The sequence below is a fragment of the Corvus cornix genome, chromosome 6 (genome assembly GCF_000738735.6).
Source record: "Corvus cornix cornix isolate S_Up_H32 chromosome 6, ASM73873v5, whole genome shotgun sequence".
Lineage (NCBI taxonomy): Eukaryota > Metazoa > Chordata > Aves > Passeriformes > Corvidae > Corvus > Corvus cornix.
This window is the reverse complement of record NC_046336.1, coordinates 34,638,055-34,665,038: the sequence shown is the minus strand read 5'-3', so window position 1 is coordinate 34,665,038 and position 26,984 is coordinate 34,638,055. Positions and strand designations below refer to the sequence as shown.

The 26,984-nt window shown below is 48.6% G+C and overlaps 1 protein-coding gene across 3 annotated transcripts in view; it reads left to right on the top strand.

Moving 5' to 3' along the window:
• PRKG1 (protein kinase cGMP-dependent 1) overlaps positions 1 to 26,772 on the top strand; it is a 371,601-nt gene extending 344,829 nt beyond the window's left edge. For all 3 annotated transcript variants that reach the window (XM_039553813.1, XM_039553812.1, XM_039553814.1), the window contains exons 11-18: positions 9,016 to 9,155; positions 13,011 to 13,100; positions 14,803 to 14,944; positions 17,228 to 17,391; positions 18,619 to 18,741; positions 18,839 to 18,901; positions 19,577 to 19,643; positions 22,753 to 26,772. In XM_039553813.1, the coding sequence (XP_039409747.1) occupies positions 9,016 to 9,155; positions 13,011 to 13,100; positions 14,803 to 14,944; positions 17,228 to 17,391; positions 18,619 to 18,741; positions 18,839 to 18,901; positions 19,577 to 19,643; positions 22,753 to 22,851 (888 nt within the window). In that variant the 3' untranslated portion in view covers positions 22,852 to 26,772. The remainder of the gene's footprint in view (positions 1 to 9,015; positions 9,156 to 13,010; positions 13,101 to 14,802; positions 14,945 to 17,227; positions 17,392 to 18,618; positions 18,742 to 18,838; positions 18,902 to 19,576; positions 19,644 to 22,752) is intronic.
• Positions 26,773 to 26,984: the final 212 nt, after the last annotated feature.

Genomic DNA, 26,984 nt, shown 5'->3' with positions numbered 1-26,984 from the left:
TGGTTCTTAACTGACACTGAATCTCACACAGATAAAACACATTTACAAGTGTGGCCCAACACACCAGATTTTGTTGTTTTTCTTTAAAATTTTGTTACAAAGCAAAGAAAATATTCCTTTTGTCAACACAGAGCTTGGAATTGCTGCCTGATGCTTCCACCTCCTCCATGAAAAATATGGTTTATTATTCAGGGCTAAAATTATAAAATATATTGGAGGACTCGGCTCTTTTATTGCCTGCATATGGAAGTGCAGGAATGTTCCTGGAAAACATTCGCAGTTTTTGTGCTTTCCAGGAGTAAAAGGGATCAAGGAAGTGAAGGACATGGCAAGGAAAAGGAATTTTAGAGCTTTGGGCATGAAGTCCCAGGATGTCACTGCTGGAGAGGGCAACTGGTGGTGGCTGGGGGGAAACTGGAGTGTCTGGGGTTGGGATTGGCCAAGAAGGAATAACATTGCCATTGGATGTGGTTTTCCAGACACCTCTGGGAATGCTGGTGGCATGGAGAGGTCACCCTTTCCATGCATCCATGCACAGGGATGTGGTTTTTGGGTCAGACAGCCTAAAATATAAATTAGTTTCAATCCCACGGATGGTTCACGTGGAAATCCCTTTTTGTCTCGCTTTTCCAGGCAGTTTGTTTTCTGTATCTCAGGAATAAAGTCCAAAGCATTGGAATTCGTGTTGTTTTTCGGGTTTTCGGTGGCTCCCCGGTGCCTCTTCCAACATCCTTATGGATGCTCCTCTTCATCCTAAACTGGGCTACAGAATCGACTTTTATCCAGGTTTTTCTTGAGGGATAAACCATCCAGGGCTGGAGAAACCACAGCAAACAGCGGGAGCGGACTTTTTGGGATGCATCCACTCCTTTTTACAGCTCAGCCTCCGTGCTTGGTGTCAGCTGAGCATCTTCTGCACTGGGATCCAGGGTTAACATTAGGAAGATAGGAATTTCAAGTGCCACCGGGATAGGGAATGTCACTTCATGTGACAGGGGACAGGGACGGAGAGCAGCTGTCCCCAGCCCTCAGAAATCATCTCTGCTGGCCTTAATTGCTCTTGGCTTTGTTCTTTAATTTCCTTTTCACTCAAGTCCTGTGCTCCTGATCATCCGCCCCAGGTCAGTTTTTCCAGGTTTAAATCAAGATTATTTTTGACAGCTCCACAATAAATACATTGGAGTAGCTGAATATCCAGGATTGGAGTCATTTTTCCGTGAAATCAGTTCCTGTAGGTGAAGGCTGAGCACAGGGAGACTAAAAATCAGCTCCTTGCCTTCTGCACTCCTTCTGGCTTGGGGGTGGCCCCAAAAAGCAAAATTCCTTTGCCATGTGGAGATTTAATAAAGACACAAATGAAAACATGCACGTAAAACGTTCGAGCCGTGTTTTATGGGCTCTGGACAAAGTGGACACAGCGGAATTTTTTGCCTTTATTTATGTTTAAAGAGAATCTGGCCCCTGTTCTGAAGTGCAATTAAATCTCTTCCAGCCTCCAGGCTGTTTTATAAACAAAGCCATTAGTGAATTAATTAGATAACGAGGCAAAAACTGCTGCAATTGTCTTCTGATAGCCTGACAGATGCAGAATCGAGATATTTATTGGTGGAAATTTCCAACTGTGTCCGATTTCCAATTCCCAAGCGAGCTGTTTGTCCCAGCTATTGCAAAAAGATCATTTTTCTCTTGGAAATCTCCTGATTTTTTGGGTTTAATTGTCAGGAATTGCCTCAGGCTGGGCCAGGGGAGGCTCAGCTTGGACAGCAGCAGGAATTTCTGCATGGAAAGGGTGCTCAGGCCTTGGCAGGGGCTGCCCAGGGAGCTTTGGAGTGCCCATGCCTGGAGGTGTCCAAGGAAGGGCTGGAGGTGGCACTCAGTGCTCTGGGCTGGGGACAAGGTGGGCATCGGGCACAGCCTGGACTCCATGGGCTGGGAGGGCTTTTCCAACCTCAGGGATCCTGGGATTCTGTGAATTCTTTGGCTTTTGAAAGAATGGATCTTTTGGGTGCCATCAAGGGGAAGAATTGGGGATTTCACTGAGGGATTTGAGATCAGGATCACCTGAGGAAATCCCAAACTCATCTGACAATGTCATTCCTCCTTCCAAGCTGAGCAAAATTCTGATTGGGATGAGCTGACCTTTTTTTTCCATCCCTTCCCAACATTTGCAGCGTATTCCCTTCTCCAGCCTGTGCAGGATGTTTCATATTATCACACAGCCACGAGGGGCTGGGCCACTGCAGAGCCACATTTTAATTATCCCTGGATTTTTAATTCCCGTTGAAACTAAACACATCCTTTGGAGGTGGAAACCCATCCTGGGCCTTGTCTGTTCATGGGAAGAGTCTTGGCAAAGTCTGGAATGATGGGATGTGTTTGGAGCCCACCAAGGCTGGGAATGATGGGATGTGTTTGGAGCCCATCTAAACTGAGAATGATGGGATGTGTTTGGAGACCATCAAAGCTGGAAATGATGGGATGTGCTTGGATCCCATCAAAGTTGGGAATGATGGGATGTGCTTGGAGCCCATCAAAGTTGGGAATGATGGGATTTGTTTGGAGCCCATCAAAGCTGGGAATGATGGGATGTGCTTGGAGCCCATCAAAGTTGGGAATGATGGGATTTGTTTGGAGCCCACCAAGGCTGGGAATGATGGGATTTGTTTGGAGCCCATCAAAGTTGGGCAGGGGCTTCAGCTCTGGTTGGAGGCAGGAATTAAACATAAAAATATATTTACTATTTCCAGCAAATCCAAACAGGGAAGCAGAGCAGGGTTATGTATGGGATCATTGGAGTTTAGCTCCATTTGATACTTCCAAGACCCCACAGCAGCGAGTTTTTCCATTTTCCACATATTTTAGCCAGAGAATCCTTCTTCCTCAATTTACTTTTTCTTGGAATGGTTTTGTGCATGAAACCCTTGACATTCCTCACTGCTTTTTAGCCTTTTGCTTCCAGACATTTCTGAAAAATCCTATTTACCTCTGGGCTTTATAGGAAGACAGAAATTTTAATCTATTTTAATATATTTGCCCAATATTTGCCCTTTCCTTATCAAAAACTTGTCTGTGTTTGTTGTCAAGCAACAAAAATCAGTTTTCAGTGTAGGGATCAGGTTGTGGAATTAAAGGCGTTTAGCACAGTTGAGTATTTGATTAAAAATTGTTAAGTTTGCCTTTTTTAGTGTATATAGTGTACAGTTTTGCAAATTATTTCCCTGTAGAGTCCCACAGTGCTCCAGTTGGGAGAGGAAATTTAGCGCTTTCCCAGCCAGTGGAATCTGGACTTTTCCAAAGAAAATAAGGAGTCTGTCATGGACAGTTTCCATCCTGCTGCCCACTTGGAATTAATTCTTGATTCATCCTTCCAAATCCAGCCTACACTGGATCTTCATTTTTACTCCATTACTTTTCTTTCCATCTTCTCATAAAATCCCAGAATCCCAGGATGGTTCTGGTGGGAAGGGACACTAAAGCCCATCCAGTGCCACTCCTGCCATGGGCAGGGACACCTTCCACTGTCCCAGGCTGCTCCAAGCCCCAATGTCTGACCTGGCATTGGACACTGCCAGGGATCCAGGGGCAGCCACACCCTGAGCCATGTCTTACATGGGGTTTATTTAAGTCTTGACTTATTTTCTGGCCTAACCCAGCACAGCCTGTTCTGTAGCCAACCCTAAAGTAATGTTGGACTTGAGGTGGGGAGTGGGAATCTAATTTAGATATGCAGATTATCATTTCTCTCTTAGGTCAGGAGAGAGGCTGACTCTGGCCTTAAAGAGATGTGGAAAGTCTCCTAAAAACCTAATCATGGGTAATTGGGGTTGGAAAAGCCCTCCCAGCCCATGGAGTCCAGGCTGTGCCCGATGCCCACCTTGTCCCCAGCCCAGAGCACTGAGTGCCACCTCCAGCCCTTCCTTGGACACCTCCAGGCATGGGCACTCCAAAGCTCCCTGGGCAGCCCCTGCCAAGGCCTGAGCACCCTTTCCATGCGGAAATTCCTGCTGCTGTCCAAGCTGAGCCTCCCCTTGTCCTGTCCCTGTTCCCTGGCAGCAGAGCCCGACCCTCCCCAGCTGATTATGGGGAATTCTCTTCCATCCTGAGAGAAGGGGAATCCATTCTGAAGGCAAAGCAGGCTGTCCCCTCTCGCTGGGGCAGGAGCAGTCCCTGCTCTGTGAGTGCAGCAGTTCAGCTGTCGGGATCAGCAGAGCTCAGCTTGCAAACGCTGCTCTCAGCAACAGCTGCTGCTATTTTTGTTGGTCCCACCAGACTGAGCTGGGAAACAGGGAAAATGAAGCTTGGGAATGCCCAGCAAGCTGGAGCACTTGGAGTTCAGCTCCCAAGCGCTGCTGTTGAGTCAGTTCTTATTTAATGTGATTGGGAAATACCCTCGTTTCACCAGAGCATGGATTTCTGGCTCCTTTCTCTTGGAAGAATTCCCCAGGAAGCAAAACCCCCCTTGGAAAATCATCTTTGTTGTTGTGGAGGTGTCCCTGTGCCTGCAGTGGGTGGCTCAGAGGGACACACAGGGAACTTGTGGGGAGTGGACTCCTCAAAGCCCATCCAGTGCCACCCCTGCCATGGGCAGGGACACCTCCCACTGTCCCAGGCTGCTCCAAGCCCCGATGTCCAGCCTGGCCTTGGGCACTGCCAGGGATCCAGGGGCAGCCCCAGCTGCTCTGGGCACCCTGTGCCAGGGCCTGCCCACCCTGCCAGGGAACAATTCCTTCCCAATATCCCATCCATCCCTGCCCTCTGGCACTGGGAAGCCATTCCCCCTTGTCGTGGCACTTCATCCCTTGGAAGTATCCCGGAATGTTCAGTCACCTCGCTGTTCTTCAAGGAAATAAATTCTTCTTTGGGGGCTTATTCTGCATCCTGGTAAATATTTATTAATATTTCCAGTTTCCCAAGGTCGGCTGGGGTTGGATCAGCACGGGAATTGCTGGAGTTGCAGAATGTGTATAACACACAGAGGGCTGATTTACAGGAATACAGGCAGGGAAGGAGGAAGGATAAGAAACACACAGCTCTTTTTTCCCTTTTTTCCCTTTTTTCCATTGAGCTCTGTATTTTGTCTCATCCATCCCCATTTTCCCAGCCAGCTTGAAAAAGCACCAAGGTGTAAAACCGTATTTATTTCTGTATAGCTTAAAACCCAGACAGAAATCAGGCCTGGAGCGTTCTGTGTGTCCTGGAAATTGCAGGAGTTTAAAAACATGGAGCAAAGGAAGGATTTTGGAGTGCTTCCAACAGGACGAGCCAGCTGTGATCCTACAAAACAAGGACATGGAAAACCCAGAGAGGTTGGATCTCTCCTTTTCCCCTGCCTTTCTTTGTCTATAGAATTCCAGACTGGTTTGGGTTGGAAGGGACCTTAAAGCCCATCCCATTCCACGCCCTCCCACTGGATCTATATGTGTATATATTCCATATTTATATTAGCTGTGCACATATATATGCAACATATCTTTTGGATCCATTTTATAGCTTTAGGCAAAATAAAACCATTTATTATTCCATTTTTCTTCCACCTTCTGAGCCCAAACCCAAAGTCCCTGTGGCTCCCTGGGCTGGTTTTCCCTCCAGGATTGAAGGACAGGGTGTCCTTAGCAGCCCTTTCTCATCTTCTAAGGATTAATCCTGTTGGGTGTCTTTTAAATTTAAAAATCCAGATGACTCCTACCATTTTTTTTCAACTCTTGGAATGAGATTGGGATTGGACATGGGGGTGGCTTTGTATTAATGAATGTAAGTTTAAGACGTAAAAATAATGTTTGTAGGAATAATTGAAATGACCTGGAATCCCCATAAAAACAGTCCTCAAAGTCACCTCATTTGGCAGAAACCAGAGCAAGGAGAGGACTCAGGCAGGCTGGAAAAGGAGGAAGAGCCTCCAGGGCTCATTTTCCAGGTGATCCAAAAATTACCCCTTGGATTCTGTACCTGGGCAGCTCTGGTGCATCAGCTCTTTTAATGCAAATTATTCCCTCTGTGGTTTCAAATTCCAACAAATCCTCTGCCTTCTGAAGCACTGGGAGTGGAAAACAGATCTAAATTCTCCAGTGCAAGCCTTGCCTGAGCTGATTGCGGCTGCCTGATTGATCTAGAGTTAATATTCGCAGCAGTGAGAACATCCTCAACCACCAAATGAAGCCCCTGCCTTCTACTTCCTCTTGGAAATTTCCTTCCCTCGACTTATTTGGAAGTGTAGGAAAGTAGGTGACTTCCCCAGGCTCTCCATCCCTGACAAAAAGAGGAATAAAATTTTTTTTTAAATAGCCTTTTTCGTGAGAGATACAAAAATCAGGTGGTCAAATGAGGTGGTCAAAACCTGTGGTATTAAATCAGGGGACAAGCTGGGATTTATTCTTGGACCCTTTGTTCTGCAATATTGGGATTTATTCTCCTGAGTCTCCACCAGGTTGGTGGGTTTATTTTCACACCCATGCCTGGTACAGATTAACATGAAGAAAATCGGAATCTCAAGTGAATTTAGAGTGCTAAATATTAATTAAATATTAAAACTAAATAGAAATAAATAAATAGAAATAAATATTTTTAAAATATTGATTTTTTTTTATTATTGTTTGATGCCCAAATCAACCAAGAAATGATCAATTTTGCTGCTTGGAGCTGCTTCCTGCATTATTTTTTGTGTGGACATGCTTACATTAAAAAAATCCAGGCTGAAAGAGACCAGATCTGGAAAATCTGATGGGGATTTCCAAAGGCTTTGGTGTGAAGTAATTCAGGGGGCAGCTGCTGGTGCTTGTCCATCACCACATGGACAGGTCCAGTGGGAAGCCAAGAAATCTGGATTCCCACCAAAAGGAAGAGGGATAAGTTCTCCATGGGTTTATGCTTAGTCCTACCAAATTTTAATTATTTTTTTTTTTCAAGTTTTGGTAAATTCTGCTCAGCCCAGATTTCACCGTGATTTTCGTCAGCTCTCTGCGTGACACCTCCCTGCTCCCCTGGCTTGATTCAGATGGGATAATATCCAAAATTTCATGCAAACAGTTAAACCGAAGCCATTTATTGAAAATGAGACCTTCAAAATGAAAGAAACCAAGCCCTAACCCCAACCCAAAAGTGCTTTTTATCACATTTAGGTGGCCAAAAATGCAGGATTTCCTTGTGCTCTGAGCTGTGGTCAAACCAGGATAAGAAATAATGGGGCAGCGTGGATAGGGAAAAACATTCTGCTTTACTTTCCGGGGATTGTTTGGGTGCATTTGTCCAAAAATAAAATGGCAAACACAGACTTCCAGCAAAGATAATAATGAGGAGGGTGAATCTCAGTGTGCAAATCAGGACTGGAGCTTTGGAAACACCAAAGTTTTATGTGGGCTTGGAAATGCTCGGGGCTGTGGGGAATAAGAAGCCCCAAATCTGACTGATATCTATGTTACAGATATTGAAAGAGTTTGGCCACAGATGGGCGGCCTCTCATTTGTTCGACTGTAAATCATTGTGGTGGTGGTGTTGGAAACCTCTTTGCCAGCTGAGGACCAGACTTTTGGGATTGATTTGCTTTAGGTCTGGGTGTCCTTGTGGACTTGAGGCTCCCAGATTGATTTCTGGGGATGCTGGGGATCCCATCCCTCCTGGTGTTCCCTGACCCCTGGGGATCCCATCCCTCCTGAGGATCCCATTCCTCCTAGTGTTCCTTGACCCCTGGTCCTATCCCTCCTGGGGATCCCATCTCTCCTGGTGTTCCCTGACCCCTGGGGATCCCATCCCTCCTGAGGATCTCATCCCTCTTGGTGTCCCCTGACCCCAGAACCACGACAGAACAAAGCAGGTGGACAAGAAACTGTTCGAGGTCATGGGGTGTGGCCTGGGAAAAGCCCCGGGGCAAAGTTTGGATGACACTCTCGGGAACATGGTGGGATTACTGAGGTGTCTGTGCAGGGCCAGGAGCTGGCCTGGCTCATCCTGGTGGGGCTCTTCCAACTCAGCACATTCCATGGTCCTACCAAGGTGCCACGGCTCACACAAACCCACATTCCTGGCACCAAAACAATACAAAAGCAGATCTTGCATTCAATAAAGCCTGACTGCTGAATGTTGCTTCCCAACCCTAAAGAGTTTCTGATGGGGTCAGTGACAGCCAAGCTGCTTCCCTGCTGGCAGGAGCCAAATTCCTACAAGGACACCAAAACAGAAGTTGCCAGATGGCACCTCGTGCTCTAAAGGAGGGAAAGCACCTCAGTGCAATATTGTTGGGAGCAGCTGCCGGGGGAATTCAGCAGAGTTGGAAGCCTGGGAGGTCAGCACCGGGGTTCCTTTGAGAGGGCTGGCCAGGATGGGAAGGGTGGCTTAGCTGCCTTCCAAGCTGGCTTTGGGACAGGGACCTGTCCCTCGGGGTGGCTCAGGGTTCAGAAGTTGCCAGGGTTACCCCTAGAGCAAGCAAACAACTCCTGTCAGCCTCAGCTCAGGGCACCAGGGTAAAAATAGGGGGCAGAGGCTTAAGGTGAAAAGCAAAGCCGTGAGCAGGCAGTGCTGCTGCCATTCCCAGCCAGAGCCAGCTGGGGTGAGCTGGAGGAAATGGGGTTGTGGAAGCTGGATGTCAAGGAGCAACATCTCCTGAGCTGAGAGCCACACCCACAGCTGACTTTTCCCTAAAAATTGTGGTGTTTAGAATTGGCTTTTTTAGCAGTAAGCCATGTAGTTAAAAAGCCGGATCGTGAGTGGAGAGGTGGGAGGAATTCCTGGAAGGGAGGGAGGTGGAATTGCAGGGAGGAAGGTGGGATCTCAGGGAGGTGGGACTGCAGGCAGGGAGGTGGGATTGCAGGGAGGAAGGTGGGATCTCAGGGAGGTGGGATCTCAGGGAGGTGGGATCTCAGGGAGGTGGGATTGCAGGGAGGAAGGTGGGATCTCAGGGAGGTGGGATCTCAGGGAGGTGGGATCTCAGGGAGGTGGGATTCCCAGCAGGGAGTTGGCATTCCAGCTGGGCTGTCTAGGGGGCCATGCCCTGTGGATAACCCCGGCCTGTGGTGCCGTGCCCAGGTGCAGCTGAAGAGCGAGGAGGCCAAGACGTTCGCCATGAAGATCCTGAAGAAGCGGCACATCGTGGACACGCGGCAGCAGGAGCACATCCGCTCCGAGAAGCAGATCATGCAGAGCGCCCACTCCGACTTCATCGTCAGGTACTGCCCCCTGCCCTGGGCCCTGAGCCCTCAGCATTCCAGGCATCCACACAGGGATCAGCCAGCCAGCACGGAAAAGCCTTCAGCTCCACTCCTGCAAGAAGGGAATGTGGAGCAGGAGGGACGTGCTGGGCAGAGCTCACTGGTGCTGCCAGATGCTCCATGTGGAATCACAGCATGGTTTGGGTTGGAAGGACCTCAAAGCCCATCCAGTGCCACCCCTGCCATGGGCAGGGACACCTTCCACTGTCCCAGGCTGCTCCAAGCCCCAGTGTCCAGCCTGGCCTTGGGCACTGCCAGGGATCCAGGGGCAGCCCCAGCTGCTCTGGGCACCCTGTGCCAGCCCCTGCCCACCCTCCCAGGGAACAATTCCTTCCCAATATCCCATCCAGCCCTGCCCTCTGGCACTGGGAAGCCATTCCCTGTGTCCTGTCCCTCCATGCCTTGTCCCAAGTTCCTCTCCGGCTTTCCTGGAGCCCCTTTAGGCACTGGAGTCACCATCAAGAATTTATACATATATATGGAAATAGGTATATATTTACCATGGCTTGACTTTGCCCCTGCTCAAGGTTAATCTTCCTTTCCCTTCCCAGTTTCTGAGTTTTCCTTCCCACTACAGGAAGCTGGAAGGCAGAGCTTCATCCTTGGAAATCACACAGTGCTGTAAGAAGAGCAGCTGTGTCCAGCATTTCTCTTTAGGGAATATTTGACAAATCCAGTTCAGCATCCCTGGACTCCTCACAGGCAAACACACTAAAACCACCTCCCTGCCCCAAACCTAACACATCTCCAGGGAATATAAGGGAGTGCCAGGCAGTTTTGGTTGTTTCCACCCTAATAACAACATTCCCTGGCTTTTCAGGGGCTGTGAGGACAGAGGATGCTGCAGCTCAGGATGGAGCAGTGGGTGCTGAGGATCTCTGGGAAGGGCATCCAAGCCAAAGCTGCCTCATCCCACCCTCACAGATGCCTGGAAAACTTTTTTTGCCATAGGAGATGAGCCCCACTCCCAGAAATTGCTCAGGAGACACAAACAAACCCGGGCTGAAACCAAACCCCTGGGATGAATCCCGAGGGAAGCGTGTGGCCAGGCCGGGGCACTCAGGGGGTGTTTCCTTTCTTGATCCCTGGGATTCCCCTGGAGCCCATGGCTTCTCCTCTGATTCATGGGTGACAGCTGGAGCCCGACCCTGCCCGGCTGCCATTCCCTTCAGGATGTGCTGCTGGATCCATAAACATTCCTTGTTACCCAGGACGGAGCCAAACATTCCCTGTGGGCTATTCCAGCCCTCTGGATTTTTGGATGGCTGAGCTGTTTTGGGATGAGAGGGGAAGTGCAGGGCCAGCCAAGCCACCATTCCCAGAAATGCCCACTCCAAATAAAACCTGAGCCTCCAAACATTTCTTCACGGAGCCACTGATGCTCAAGGCTGATAAGTGAAATCCTGCTTCATTCCTGCTTTTCATCCTTCGGCGGGGAAGCAGAACAAGGATGTGGTAGCTGGAGGTCTTCTCCTTCCATATCCTGCAGTAATTCCCACCTTTTAGGGTCACAGCCATCCCTGAGTTATATTTAATACCCCATGGAAACCCTGCTCTGGGAAGGGACTTTCCAAGTCACAAAGTCCAGCCTTTTGGTATTGCTAGAAAATATTTGATTGATCCAACTCAGTATCTGCTTCCTAAAATTCCTTCTTTCTATCCTAAAATGATCCCAACCTGTTTATTCCCTTTCTTGAACCAGCTGGAATCACTTTTTTCTCGGTGCAATGGGCAGAAATTTGAATATTTCAGTTATTAATTCAGTTTTGAGCTGACGGATAAAAGAGGGGGGGGCGTTAGAATAATCTTGGAGCAAGGACACAACCTCTGGAATATCAGAACGGAAGAGACAAAATTCCCGAAGAACTCGGTTGTTTTTCTTATTTCATTGTGTTGGTTAAAAAGTCAGTGAAGAATAGTTGGGTTTGGTTATGAAAATGAATCCAACCAGGCCAAAGGAGCAGGAGAGGCCAAGGGGGCACTGAATGAAACCGGCTTTGGGATAACCCAAAACTCAAACAGAACAAAATGCTCTGGGTTGGATCGGGGCCAAACAGCTGCAAATATCGCCAGGAATAAGGAAATAAATAAAGGAGTTATTCAGGAGTCGTGGCATTTAAACTAAGACTGAACTAATGCCCTTTCGTGTGTCTAAGCTTTATCCTTCCACCACGGCTGATAAGTAATATTTATTTTTTTTTTGTAATCTGCACATTTTAGGCCAGATTTAACTCCCATAAAATTTTCAGCAGGGCTGCCTTAATTAGGGCAAATATTTCAGTAGCATTTCAATTACTGAGGAATTTAAAAAGAGAAATGACATTTTGGATTCTTGAAGTTTTCTGTAAACCTCAATGGAGCTGAAATTTATTAAGATAAATGAGATTTTGTCCAAGTGACAAGAAAGAAGTGGGGGCATTTTTGTTAAACCCGTGAATTTCAGCATTATTTAATGGTCAGTTATAACTGACCATTGGTTAAGTATAAATATAAATATAAATGTAAATGTAAATGTAAATATAAATATAAATATAAATATAAATATAAATATAAATATAAATTAAAGGTAAATATAATTATAAATATAAAATAAATGTAAATATAAATATAAATGTAAGTGTAAATATAAAATAAATAAAAAAATATGTATATATTAGAGATAAATATTAAGATAAATTAAATGTAAATATAAATATAAATATAATAATAAATGTAAATTAACTGTACATATAAATGTAAATATAAAATAAAGGTAAATATAATATAAATATACAATAAATCTAAATATAAATAGAAAATAAATGTAAATAGAAAATAAATATAAATATAATATAGATATAAATATAAATGTAAATATAAATATAAATATAGATTAAATGTAAAATAAAGGTAAATATAATTATAAATAAAAATAAAAATAAATATAAATATAAATATAATAATGTAAATGAACTGTAAATATAAATGTAAATGTAAAATAAAGGTAAATATAATATAAATATAAATATAAATATAAATGTAAATAGTTGTCTTCCAACGGAACCAAATCCTGCAGTGTTTTCCCCCTAATCTATCACACAGCTCCATCAAAATAATAACTGGGATTAGCAGGGAAGAGCTGGAATCTGCAAACCCACCTGGTTTCATTTCCATCGTGTGGCAGCAGCTCTTGAATTTTGAACTCCTAGAATTTTTACTTCCCGAGTTTGTAACTCCTGCGAACTGCCAGGAATGCAGGAATTGCACCAGGAGTCACCCTCAGCATTCCCTTCTCCTGCAGATATTATTAAAATTCATCAACAATTATAAAATTTAATAGAAGCAATAATAAAATTAATTTTATATAAGCAATCATAAAAATTGATATCCAGTGATTAAAATTGATATCCAAACAGCTGCAAAGGAACCTTCCCAGTATGCACACCCTGCTGGAAGCCTGGCTGGATAAAGTCGTACATGGAATGGGAAATACCAAAGCAGCTGAAGGTTAAAATTAAGTAGAAAGAAAGAATTCTCTGGGCTTTTTCCCCATATTTATTTCACATTATTAAACACATGTATCACTCTGATTAATGGAATATCATTAGAAAATCCTGCTGAACACAGAGCATGGATTTTGGAGCACAGTTCAGAACTGTGGATGGGTCACAAAGCCTGGCCCATCCTTGGGGCAGTTTTTCCTCCCCATTCCTTCTTGGGAGGAAGAGGAAGAACATTTCAGCTCTTTAAAGTGAGCCCTTTAAACTCTGTTGGACCAGCAAGTTCAGTGCTTGGATAACGGATTTATTCCTGATTTTCTGGTTGCCACGCCAGGCTCTACAGGACGTTCAAGGACAGCAAGTACCTGTACATGCTGATGGAGGCCTGCCTGGGGGGAGAGCTCTGGACAATTCTCAGGGACAGGTGAGCTGGCACTTGTCCTGCACAGTGGGACCTTCTAAATGTCACAGAATTCCCCTTGGAAGAGTTGGAAAGGGCCTCAAAGCCCATCCCATCCCATCCCCCCCTGCCATGGGCAGGGACACCTTCCGCTGTCCCAGGCTGCTCCCAGCCCCAGTGTCCAGCCTGGCCTTGGGCACTGCCAGGGATCCAGGGGCAGCCCCAGCTGCTCTGGGCACCCTGTGCCAGGGCCTGCCCACCCTCCCAGGGAACAATTCCTTCCCAAGATCCCATCCAGCCCTGCCCTCTGGCACTGGGAAGCCATTCCCTGGGTCCTGGCCCTCCAGCCCTTGTCCCCAGTCCCTCTCCAGCTCTCCTGGAGCCCCTTTAGGCCCTGCAAGGGGCTCTGAGCTCTCCCTGGAGCCTTCTTTTCTCCAGGGGAGCACCCCCAGCCCTCCCAGCCTGGCTCCAGAGCTGCTCCAGCCCTGGGAGCAGCTCCGTGACCTCCTCTGGATTTGCTCCAGGAGCTGCAGGTCCTTTTGATGTCACAGTTTTTAAATCACAATTTCCCATCACAGAGCTTTTCCCATCCCTGTGTTTGCTCCCTCTGTGTGAACAGCAACTTCCAGCTCTGCTGCAGGGACACTGAGAAATAATATCCATCAATATTTCCCGAGATTCATGGCCCAGCCAGGACTGAGAGCAATGAGGAGGAGCAAATCAAGAGCTGTGTGTCGGCCCAGATGTCCCATGTTACACCAAGGCTGCTGATCCAAGTGGGAATCAAAATCCACACCCTGCCAGGAGCACTGTTCCATCAGGGTGCAGCAGTGACATGGAAAAAAAACAGCTAGGAAAGCATATAATGCCCCAAACCCTGCCTTGGGAGGGTTGGCCTTGGAGTGTTTGGGTGCCCGTGGGATGTGCCCATGGAGCAGGGAATTGAAACTCTGGAATAGCCTCATCACTGGCCCAGAATTCCATTACATTTGGAAAGGTTGATCAGAAAGCCAAGATTAAATTGTCTTTTCATTCCCCAGAACAAATTTTCCTCCAGTTCTTCCTGTTCCCAGCAGCCTTTTTCTCACCAAAACGGGAACTGGAGCAAAGTTAGCAGGTGCTGGGTGGGATTTTCCCTGATCTTTTGTCAGAGCTTGAGAATTCCATCTTTAATTCTCTGGGATTTAAACTGAGGTTCTGCTGCCACCTAGCTTAGACACCCTCCTGATCCCAGCCGGCTCCCAGCAGGTGGGGGGATGTGGTTTTCCTTGGAAAACTGTTGAAACAAGGATCCAGAGGTGCAGTTTGGAGTTTGAATTAATGCTTCAAGTCCCAGCAGCTATGATTTTCCTGCCTTTTGTCTCAGTTAGGAGCATCAATACAGAACCTATCTCCACACCTCAAAGGAGTTTTAACACTCAAAAACCAAAGCTGGGATTAGGAAAAAACACTTTTTGCTTACAAGACAAGGATTTCAGGGTTTTATTTCTAAATTCTAGAATAAACCTAAAAATAGTTTCAGGTATTGGAGGCAAAGAGGCTGCTTCCAAAATGGGAATTTAATTAGATAGAGACATAAAGGTGAGTTTAGCAACAGGAACTTTCCAGTGATTTTACTGCAGTGCTAAGAGTTTTAACAGCAGAATGAATTCTGTGGGGAAGGAAACCACTTCCCAGGGATTCATCCAATGGCTTTATCCCCCTTTTCCCTCCCTCCTTTCCACAGGGGTTCGTTTGAGGATTCCACGACCAGGTTTTACACGGCGTGCGTGGTGGAAGCCTTTGCCTACTTGCATTCCAAAGGGATCATTTATCGGGACCTCAAGCCAGAGAACCTCATTCTGGATCACCGAGGTTATGCCAAGCTGGTGAGTGCCAAAAAAATCCCCCCCAAATCCCACACAGGTTTGGCCAGAGAGGGTCAGGAGCAAAGCCCCCCAATCGGGGGGTGCTGAGAGGAGATCAGGGCCAGGCGTTGTCATCACCACCGGGATGTTTTCCTGGCTTCCAGCAGGGCTCAGGGTATGGCTGAGCTGAGAAATGCTGGTTCTGCCTCAGGATTCAGATCTGTGCTCCTGGAATGCTGAGAAAAGAGCATTGGGAGAAAGCCACCCAGCTGTCTTGGGCAAAAAAGACCTGTTTGCCTCAGAACTGAGGGTAGAGGTGCCCTGCTTGTTGGAGGGAGAGGAGAGGAGAGGAGAGGAGAGGAGAGGAGAGGAGAGGAGAGGAGAGGAGAGGAGAGGAGAGGAGAGGAGAGGAGAGGAGAGGGAGAGGAGAGGAGAGGAGAGGAGAGGAGAGGAGAGGAGAGGAGAGGAGAGGAGAGGAGAGGAGAGGAGAGGAGAGGAGAGGAGAGGAGAGAGGAGAGGAGAGGAGAGGAGAGGAGAGGAGAGGAGAGGAGAGGAGAGGAGAGGAGAGGAGAGGAGAGGAGAGGAGAGGAGAGGAGAGGAGAGGAGAGGAGAGGAGAGGAGAGGAGAGGAGAGGAGAGGAGAGGGAGAGGAGAGGAGAGGAGAGGAGAGGAGAGGAGAGGAGAGGAGAGGAGAGGAGAGGAGGAGGAGAGGAGAGGAGAGGAGAGGAGAGGAGAGGAGAGGAGAGGAGAGGAGAGGAGAGGAGAGGAGAGGAGAGGAGAGGAGAGGGAGAGGAGAGGAGAGGAGAGGAGAGGAGAGGAGAGGAGAGGAGAGGAGAGGAGAGGAGAGGAGAGGAGAGGAGAGGAGAGGAGAGAGGAGAGGAGAGGAGAGGAGAGGAGAGGAGAGGAGAGGAGAGGAGAGGAGAGGAGAGAGAGGAGAGGAGAGGAGAGAGAGGAGAGGAGAGGAGAGGAGGAGAGGAGAGGAGAGGAGAGGAGAGGAGAGGAAGAGGAGAGGGAGGAGAGGAGAGGAGAGGAGAGGAGAGGAGAGGAGAGGAGAGGAGAGGAAGAGAGGAGAGGAGAGGAGAGGAGAGGAGAGGGAGAGGAGGGGAGAGGGAGAGGGAGAGGAGAGAGAGGAGAGGAGAGAGGAGAGGAGAGAGGAGAGGAGAGGAGAGGAGGGAGAGAGAGGAGGAGAGGAGAGGAGAGGAGAGGGAGAGGAGGGAGAGGAGAGGAGGAGGAGGAAGAGGAGAGGAGAGGAGAGGGAGAGAGGAGAGGGGGGAGAGGAGAGGAGAGAGAGGAGAGAGAGGAGGGAGAGGAGAGGAGAGGAGAGGAGAGGAGAGGAGAGGAGAGGAGAGGAGAGGAGAGGAGTCCCCTTGGTGGGAGGTGCTGCAGGATGTGGGCCCTTGGGAAGCCACCAGTGAAGGACAGGACCCCTAAACGGAGCTGGCCCAGGAGGGGCTGATGCCCCCTGGGAGTCATGGGGGGCCAAGGGCTCTGTTTCTGGCTTTGGGGGCTCTTTGGGGCAGGAGCAGCTGGGGACAGTGACTCAGCCACCATCACGGCCTGGTGGCAGCTGCCATGTGTCACCTTCTGAGTGACATCGGGGTTTGGCCTCTGCAGCATTTCCCAGCGCTGGGCTCCTGTGAGGTGGAGGGTGGTAGAAGATAGCAAGGTCATCATTCCCATCAGAGGATGGGAAGGAATTGTTCCCTGGGAGGGTGGGCAGGCCCTGGCACAGGGTGCCCAGAGCAGCTGGGGCTGCCCCTGGATCCCTGGCAGTGTCCAAGGCCAGGCTGGACATTGGGGCTGGGAGCAGCCTGGGACAGTGGAAGGTGTCCCTGCCCATGGCAGGGGTGGCACTGGATGGGCTTTGAGGTCCCTTGCAACCCTTGCAGCTGGAATTCTGTGACATTTAGAAGGTCCCACTGTGCAGGACAAGTGCCAACTCACCTGTCCCAGCTTACCTGTCCAGAGCTCTCCCAGCTTAAAACCAATCCTTGCCCGAGTTAAATTAAATTTAAAAGAAAAAAAGCAAAATGAATCAACCTGTGCTGTGAGTGATAGAAAGTTCCAGCCCCCAAGAAACCCTCGGTGCTGGTGTTTGCCTCCCTCATGGGAATATTCCGGAGGATAAATCAGCAAAAAGGTCACTGTAGTTCCCTGGTCCTGGAACGACCCTCGGTGCTTAATTAGGAGAAAATTCCCATGAGGAATCCTCCTTTCTGCCTTGCTTCACTTCAAGAGAAGCAGAGCCCAGGGCTGACATTCCCTCTGATGCCCTGCCCTGACGCTCCCCTGCCCTTTCCCCCAGGTCGATTTTGGCTTTGCAAAGAAAATAGGATTTGGAAAGAAAACATGGACTTTCTGTGGCACCCCGGAGTACGTCGCCCCCGAGATCATCCTGAACAAAGGTCACGACATTTCGGCAGACTACTGGTCCCTGGGAATCCTGATGTACGAGCTCCTGACTGGCAGGTATGGCCATCGAAACTCATCCCAACCTTTCTGCCCTTGTCACCTCGATCAGGCCAGGCCAGGGCCAGGGCTGGGCCAGGGAATGCCACGGTGCCTTTTCCACTCAAATCATCTCTTTTTGGCCCTGAATGGGCTGGAAATGATGGGAAAAGGGAAGGGTTTGGCCCTGAATGGTCTGGAGATGATGGGAAAAGGGGAAGGGTTTGGCCCTGAATGGTGTGGAGATGATGGGAAAAGGGAAGGGTTTGGCCCTGAATGGTGTGGAGATGATGGGAAAAGGGGAAGGGTTTGGCCCTGAATGGTCTGGAGATGATGGGAAAAGGGGAAGGGTTTGGCCCTGAATGGTCTGGAGATGATGGGAAAAGGGGAAGGGTTTGGCCCTGAATGGTGTGGAAATGATGGGAAAAGGGAAGGGTTTGGCCCTGAATGGTGTGGAAATGATGGGAAAAGGGAAGGGTTTGGCCCTGAATGGTGTGGAAATGATGGGAAAAGGGGAAGGGTTTGGCCCTGAATGGTGTGGAAATGATGGGAAAAGGGAAGGGTTTGGCCCTGAATGGTCCAGAAAGGATGGGAAAAAGGAAGGGTTTGGCCCTGAATGGTCCAGAAAGGATGGGAAAAAGGGAAGGGTTTGGCCCTGAATGGTCTGGAGATGATGGGAAAAGGGACTCAGCTGGGGAGGTTCCCCACTGCTGGAAAGGAGGAGGTGGATTCGGCTCCATCCATCCCTTCCCGTATTTAATTTGGGATATCACTGCTGCTCTTGGCAGTGGTGGCTTCCTGGAGCTTCCTCACCTCATCCCCCATAGCTCACCCCCAGGAGCTGGGGAAGGATCCCCCTCCTCCAGCTGCCCATCCTTCGGGGCTGGACACAACCCCCCCCATCCATGGAAAGCCAATGCATCCCCCTGGAATCAGGTGCCATCACACAGAGATAAGCCAGGGACTGCTGCTCAGAGCCTCCTGCCTCGGGCTCTTGGGATGTGGCTGCCATGGGAAGAAGAGATTTAGCATGGAAAACTTCTTCTTGGTGCTTCCCTGAGGCCAACATCCCTGAATTCCAGAGCTCCTTGACAAACGGTTAGGATTGTGGGAAGCAAAGCATTCCTGGTTGACATCTACCTTTGCTCATCTGGATTTATTCTATCAGACTTCAGTGCTGTTTTTTAAGACAGATTTTGATTAAAGATGAGTTTTTAATCTTTTTTTCCTTCCCTGTGCCTTCTGAAGTCCCCCTTTCTCTGGCCCAGACCCCATGAAGACCTATAACATCATATTAAGGGGGATAGACATGATCGAATTTCCAAAGAAGATTGCCAAAAATGCTGCTAATTTAATTAAAAAACTATGCAGGTAAGTGGATGAAAGAAAAAAACCAAAAAAGCCTTGGTGTTGTCTGCAAAGAAATGGGCTGGTCAGAGGGATTTAGGATTTGTTATTCCTTTTACAGGGACAATCCATCAGAAAGATTAGGGAACTTGAAAAATGGAGTGAAAGATATCCAAAAGCACAAGTAAGTGTCTCCTGCAGCAGCCAGCAGCTCCAACCCCCAGAAAGGGGCATTTCAAACACCTCGATTTTCTCCTAAAATCTCCTTTCTGTCCATAATGTAAATTCATCCTCCCTTTTGTTCCCATGGGAGGCCTTAAATGATGTCTTAGGAGTTTTTTGGGATAAGAACAGGTGAGAGACCCATTCCAGGAACAATTTATCTTATCCATCCATGCTGGATTTTCTCTTCTTCCATCCCCACAGCAAGCAGGAATGGATTGGATGGATACTTTTGGGGGGAGGCTCAGGGCTCGTCCACCCACCTTGGGCAAACCTGAGGAAAACCACAAATGGGACATCCATGAGCATGAAGTGGGGAACGAACCAAATTCCATAGGAAAAAGGGCATTTTGGGTTTCCTGTGGGAGGGATCCACCCTTTGGAAGGGAAGGAGCAGCTTCCAGGGAACCTGCAGCAAGGAATGGTTCCCATCTGAGTGTTGGCCATTTCCACTTGTGTGGCATCACCACTGGGTTGCTGCACACTCTTCCTCCCTCGTCCCAAAAAAAAAGATGACAGGAAAAATTCCAAAGGGATTTTTAGGCAAGGTCTGTGGGAGATGAAGCCTGTTGTTTAAGCCATTTTCTTTTCTTTTTGTGCTACACCTGTCTAACTTCGGATTCTTCCCTCCCTTCAGATGGTTTGAAGGCTTTAACTGGGAAGGGTTACGGAAAGGGACACTGACACCTCCCATAATCCCAAGTGTAAGTTTTCCTATTGTTGTTTCCTCCTCTCTGGCCAGTTCCTCGGGGATGCCTTGAGCTTTGGGCAGTGGTGCATGGGGTGAAGGGAATAATGTGCTTTGTTTCTTCTGGAGATGCTTGAAGAAGGCACTTCAGGCCCATTCCCAGCTGAGCTTGGAAGGCACTTTGGGGAGGGCACAGCCGTGGAGAAATCCCCTTTGCAGCAGGAGATAGAGGCAGGATCACTCATTCCAACACATTTTCCTCTCTCTCACCTGCTCTGCTTGTTTCTGCATCTCCTTTTCCCATCTCAGTGCAGAGCTGCCCCTTCCACCCCTTCTCTCTGCTGCATCCTCTTCCCTTCTCCTTTATTCTCATTTCCTTGGAAAGGCAAGTGGGATTTGGATGCCATCTCCCTTTTAATTCACGTTACCCTTCCCTTCTGTGCTGTCTTTTGTGCCTGTGCCCCTTTCCCCGCATCCATGTCCTACATGAAAAGCGCTGTTGATGTTTAACCGGGAGCGGGCGCGGAGGGACAGCTCCGCTCATTTTCCTTTGGAGCAAAGCCCTTCCTTTGATGTCTTTGTGAGCTCTCTGCCCTCAAAGCCCGGCTGCAAAGGGAAACCAAACAGGATTAACTGACAGAAATTACCTCGCCCCCTTCTGTCCTGCAGCCTCTCCTCCTTGTTCCAGCTTAATCCCTCGGGATCACCGGGAGAATGCCATTAATGGGGCTTTAATTGCACCCCATTGCTCCGGCCTGCAGTTCCTGCAGCAGGGGCAGGCACAGCTCCAGGGCTGAATCCGCCATCCCAAAGAGTGCTTAGGGAAAGAGCAGGAGGGTTTCCCACCCCCCTTTCACCCTGTGGGATGCAGGAGCCCCTGGAGTCAGTGGGAGAAAACAGGACTTGGCGAATACCTCCCTAAACAGCTCAGAAATGTTTTAGAGATCAAAGCTGGGTTTGGCTGGGCTTTTTGTCTGTTAAGCTCAATCAACAATTCTGGGATGGTTTGGCTTGGAAGGGACCTTCAAGATCATCCAGTTCCACCACCTTCCATGGGCAGGGACACCTTCCACTATCCCAGACTGCTCCAAGCCCCAGTGTCCAACCTGGCCTTGGCCTCTTTTTAATGCCTATCAATTCATCAGCAGGACCACATTTCGAGTCAGGCAGTGAAGTCAAGTTTGCTCCTTCACATCCTGCTGCAATTCCTGCTTTAGAAATGCAGGATGTCCGAGTAGCCTGAAGAACTCCAGGATGTTTTCCCAACTGGTTTTGGTGGATTTTCAGTTTAGTAGGAGCATTTCCAACACTGCTCTTACCCCACATAGCAAGGCTGACCGGAGTAGATGGGAGCATCCTGCCCTCTTCTGAGGAATCCTCTTCCAGGACAGCTCCAGGCTGGCCCTAATCCCGGTTCAGCAAAGCTCATCCTTTCCCTGAGCTCTTAAGAGCAGCATCTCCTCCAGCCCTGCTCCTGAGATCCTCTCCAAACCCATGAACTGTGGATTTTGTCAACCTCAGAGCTGTCAGTCCCGCTCCAGCTCATTTTCCACAAGTTTTTTTGGCAAAGTCTCAACTGCCACTCTGAAAAGGGACCCAAAACACAGCTCTGCGAGCAGACATCCATTTTTCCTTCAATCCACCTATCCTTGTCAGCTGGGAAGGAGCCAGTAGGGCCAAGCATATAGATTAGATCCTATTTTTTAAGAAAAAAGGTTTTTCCCAGCTCTTTAACTCTCATTTGTTATGTGGCACTTGCCAGTGAAGCAATCAAAGAGCTCTTGCTCCATGGGATTTCTGGAAAGATCCCAATTTACAACCTGCTGCTAGGACACCGCTGAGCCTTGATACCACAGCTGGAACCGGTGATTTTACCTCTCCTTAAAAGCTCAGGACTCTTCCAAAGATGAGCTGAGGAAGCAAAGGGTGAAGGAGCACCTGCAAAGTCAGCGGATCCAGATAATCAGAAAGAAATTAAAGCTTTTTAAATGAAGATTCCATAGGGCGGGTTTATTTTTCCAAAACAAGCTAGCTGTTCCATAATCCTGATTTCCCCCAAGGTGTGTGTTCAGTAGCAGGAAAATGCTGATGAAGTTGGGCAGACATTAAATTTAAACGTTAAATTTAGAGCTGGAGTTGGAGCTCCCCTCTTTTCCCAAGGCTTGCAGCAGCATCCAGCGTGAAATGGGAATTTCGAGAGGGTTAACAAGGCCAGGTGGGTCGGGGCAATCCCTGGGATCAATCCAGGCTGGATATTGGAAAAAAAATCTTCCTGTGAGGGAGGGGAGGCCCTGGCACAGGGTGCCCAGAGCAGCTGGGGCTGCCCCTGGATCCCTGGCAGTGTCCAAGGCCAGGCTGGACATTGGGGCTTGGAGCACCCTGGGACAGTGGAAGGTGTTCCTGCCATGGCAGGGGTGGCACTGGGTGGGCTTTAATGTCCTTCCAACCCAAACCTTGCTGGAATTCTGTGAGTCAATGACTGCCAGGTGGCCCCTGGCTCAGGCTCTTCCACAGGTGAAATGACGGAAAACTGCAGTGTTTTCCTGCTCTGGGTAAAGCTTAACGTATTGAATTTCTTGTAAGACTCTGATTATTTTGGGATGGAGAGCTGCTGGTTGCCTCTTATATTGTTGATTTTTTTTACTGTATTGACTTCATCAAATCCTCACTGGAAGAAAGTTTCCCTCACTGTCACGAAGCAGGAAAATCAGACATTCTGTAGCCAGGGTCGATTTCAAATGTCACGATTTCCAAAAAAAGAAATGTGCTTGGCCTTCATCCTGGGAAGATGGGCTTCTCTGGAAGGATCCTGTGGCTGAGCAAGGCTGCCAGGACGTTTGAAGGATCAGGATCCTGATCCTTTAAAGCTCAGGATCCTGGAGCCATGGATGGGAAATCCTGGGCTCTGGGGAGGCTTTTTCCCAGTCTGTTGTGATAACCTTGTTCCAAGGGGTGGGAAAATTCAGGAGACGTGGGGAGCTGAGGGAAATCCCCCAGCAAAAAGCTGTGCGTGCAGCACTTCCCTGGCTGCCTGGGGATTCTCTGGGATGCCCGTGGCTGTGGGATGGAGAGGGAATGTCAGCACTGGGATGAACATCCCCTTCTTGTCGCTCTTCTCCCCGCAGGTCGCGTCTCCCACGGACACAAGCAACTTTGACAGCTTCCCAGAGGACAGTGACGAGCCACCCCCTGATGACAACTCAGGATGGGACATAGATTTTTAATGTTCTTTCTCTTACCTGCTTCTGCCTTGCCGAGGACAGCTTTTCCTGGGACGTGGCTGCCAGCGGAACGGGAAGACCGGAATTGGGGAGGATTCGTGCTCGGGGTCACCATGATGCCTTGATTGATGCTGCTCCAGTAACTCCAGTGGCATTAGGACTTCCTGCTTAGTGACAATAGTGCTCTCCATGTTTTCTGTTGGAACGTGACCTGGTGGACATGCTGGTCCTGGCACAGAGCCTTTCTCCGGCACAGAACTCCTCTTCTGTCGCCTCAGAGATCCGGGCACACTCCTGGTTAGCAGAGTGAGAGATCCGTAGAGTAAGAGGCACTTAATTCCAGCTGCTTTTTCCGTAGGATCACTAGTAATTTATGAAGTGCTGCACTCCTCCTGTGCAGGATTTGGGCTGTTCCCACCCTCCGAGCCCGGCAGGGCAGCGCCGGGGCCCAGGAGGAGCGTGGGCACAGCGCTCCCATCGCAGCAGAGGGAGTGTGCCCTTCTCCTTTCCGAGCAGTATTCCCGACGAGACTGAATGTTCCCTTTCCTCCTTGCGTTGGAATCGGTTTGGCTCAGCCTGCCCAAGCACAAGCACACCCACTGGTGTGTGCTGCAGGTGCTGCCGACGCACAGCGGGGCCGCTCCTCTCGCGGGCCAGCAGCGCCTGCGGGCGGCCACTTCTCCTTTCCCTGGGCACCAGCACGGCACAGGAAGAGCAGATCGTGGAGTGAATCCACTGTGCATCCACTGATCCATTACATATTATTGATCCATTGTGCATCCATTGATCCATTGCATATTAGTGATCCATTGTGCATCCATTGATCCATTGCACATTATTGCTGCACTGTGCATCCATCGGTCCGTTGCGTATTATTGATCCATTGTGCATCCATCGATCCATTGCACATTATTGATCCATTGTGCATCCATTGATCCACTGTGCATCCGTTGATCCATTGCACATTATTGATCCGTTGCACATTATTGATCCATTGTACATCTATTGATCCATTTCACATCTACTGATCCATTTCACATCTACTGATGCACTTCACAGTGCTTTCATCACAGTCCTGGAACAAAGCAACAGCAGCCCACCAGGCTGATTGATTAGGCATAAAATTAAGGATACCTTTGACCTTTTTAGGCCCAAAGGGAAAAACGTGAGAGCTGTGATGTCCTTTCGAGGTGCTCTGTCCATCCCTCACTCGGGAAGTGCTTGTCCCTGATCCATCCTGTCAGGAATATGTAGCAGAGGCTTTGTTCTCCATCCTGATGATTCCGTGTCTGCATCTCTTCCATGTTTAAAGGATCTCATTAAAATAAAAGTCCTGGCTCTGATGGAACATCGCCAGTAATCCCAATGCCTCTCCAGGCTAAGGAGCTCCACAGGAAAGTCAGTGGAATTCAATGGGAAATGGATTATCCCTGTGAAGTCTCCAGCATGCCAGGTCCAAATGTCTGTGCTTAACACAGGGATGGCCAAATGTGTATGGAAGAAAGAGCTGGGGAAAACAATATTATCAGGATCTACTTTTCCCTCACTTCCACTGCTTTTCCTTTGCTTGAATTCTCCCCTCTGGTTTATGGGATGCAGCAGAGGGATCCTGTCCTGGGCGCCTGTTTGTTGCCTATCCACAGGACTAAAGGTTTATCCCATTATCCAGCTGGAAACATCAGCTTCTGGTCTCTCTGAGAGACCTTGCCCCAAAGAACCACAGAATCATGGAATGATGGAATGGTTTGGGTTGGAAGGGACCTTAAAGGTCCTCTCATTGCAACCCGTGCTGTGGGTGAGCAGGTGCTGCCCCGTTTGAGCTCAGCTGCCAAGAGCTGACCGTGGAAAGATCAAGTCTTGCTGGCAAGGGCTTTTCCCACATATTACACGGAAAAGGTCTGTTTGAGCAGTAAAAAATTCCTTCCCTGCTGCTAAATCCCAACTCTTTTGCATGTTTTTCATGGAAGGATTTAATTAAAAGGGTATCTTGACAGCATGGGCCGTGTCTGCTGTTTAACATGAGCTGGGTTGTGTGACACCTTTGAAACCAGTCTGTGGCTCTGGAATCCCCTCTGTTTGCCAGAGGGTGAGGCCACACCTCTGGCACAGTCACTTCTGGTGTTCTTTAACATTAAAACTTCATTTGCCTTCAAAACCACAGGGAAAAGGCAGCACCTGCTGGCTTTCCCACCTTTCTCCGAGGGATGGACAGCACTGAGAGCCAAGGCTGAGCATGAGGGCTAAAACACTCACCAGGCATCTTAAACAGGCCTAACAGCCAAATTCTTCCCTCACATCCCCCTGGATTTCCACTCCGTGGGGACAGCTTTCTGTAGGAGTTTGTCCCAGGATGATGACACCAGATGCAGTTGGCAGGCGAGGAGGAGAAAGCACCACGAGGATTTGGGGGACAGCCCGAAAACGTGGCAGGAAGGAGGGTCTAGAATGGGCTGAGGAGTTGGGTTTCTTTTTCCTGTCCCTTTTTTTCCCTTGTGCCAGGCATGGGAATTGATACCTGCAGCGTGCACTGTGCTGAACCTGAGTTTATTTTGATATCAAACACCTCACTCGACTTTCCATGGCCTCTCCTGAGCATTAACACTTCGCATATGTATATGATAAGCCTTCAGTTATAAGAATATATTTAAGTTGCTTTATATATATCTCTATATATCCACAACAAGGGATTGCCTCCGTGTTTCCACCTCCTGTCCTTATTTCTTTGTCTCCTTTCCTGACCTACGGGACGACGGCGGTTTTTAGGGAAGGGGGAATCAGCTCCCATGTTTCCAGAGGGGCTTTGATTGGTGTCGTAGCTTCTCCTGGAGCTGCACTGCCCACAGCAAACTCCTCTTCAACAACAGGACCACGAGCAGATATTTCTGTAAATAGGTATTTTCGTGTCGGTATTTTGTGGGTCACACAGAACTTTTCTGTTCTTTTCCAGTTCCATGGCATTATTCCTTCATTTCCTTATTTGTAATGTAATGTTTTTAGGTCGAGGTAGACTTGAATTAATGTCATATTTGTCAGTATGATTAAACTTTCTGTCAGCTGTCCTGTCCACCCATCTGTCCCATAGTTCTAGAACGTCACTGGCTATCTGGCATTGTTGCAAGTGCCTTAAATCCATGGCATCTTATTAAAAAAAAAAAAAGACAAATTTGGTGTTATGCTGCATGACAAAGACAAACACACCTCAAACTGTCGTCCTTTCTTAGCTTGCTGCGTTTTACAGTTCTTTCTGCTACCGATTTCTAAGCCTTTATTATCTGATCTCGATGAATTCCAGAAATGATGACGTCGTTCTCTGATTTCTGTTCAATGTACCAGAGCTGTGTATCTGTTAATGAGATACAGAGTCATTTCTGTGAAATGTATAAATGTGATGTGCGGGTCAAATTACTCTCTGACGTCCTAGCAGTCCATAGACAGGTATTCCTGTTTTGCTAAGCTCTGCAGATCCCACCCATCCGTGCCGTCCCACACAGCCCCCAACAGGATCTGTGCTTTTCCCTCCCCCGTTCCCTGCATCCACGGGGATGAGCCCTGGAAGCTGCTCCGCGGCTCCTCAACCCTGACACCGAGACTTGGGCGCTTTTAGGGCTTTCTCAGAAAAAGGGGAAATTCCCATTTGGAGTTGCCTCTCCCCCCGAGTCCCGATTTGCGCTGGTTTTACCCCAGCCCCGTGTTTTATACTCTGATTTTCTCTCCTTCCATGGCAGAGGTTTTGTTTGTCGGGCAGATGTCGGTCACGCCCTGGCCATCGGCCGCTTGCACTCTGTGGATGTTGACTGAGGAACTTTGGGTTTTTTATCATAAACTTCCATGGCTTTTGTTTCGCTCTGTACTCCCCCTGCAGCTGTAATTGCCGAGTGCCTGTTGTATACTTTATAGAGTTGAAATAAAAATAATTACTTTTGAGTGGCTGTCAGTGGGTTTCTTCCAGAGCAGAAGCCGAGTTTGGGAGAGATCTCCTGGGCAGTGGTGAAATGTGGGGTGACGGGGGTTCTGCTCCCAGAACTGGTTGCCCAGAGCAGCTGGGGCTGCCCCTGGATCCCTGGCAGTGTCCAAGGCCAGGTTGGACACTGGGGCTTGGAGCAGCCTGGGACAGTGGAAGGTGTCCCTGCCCATGG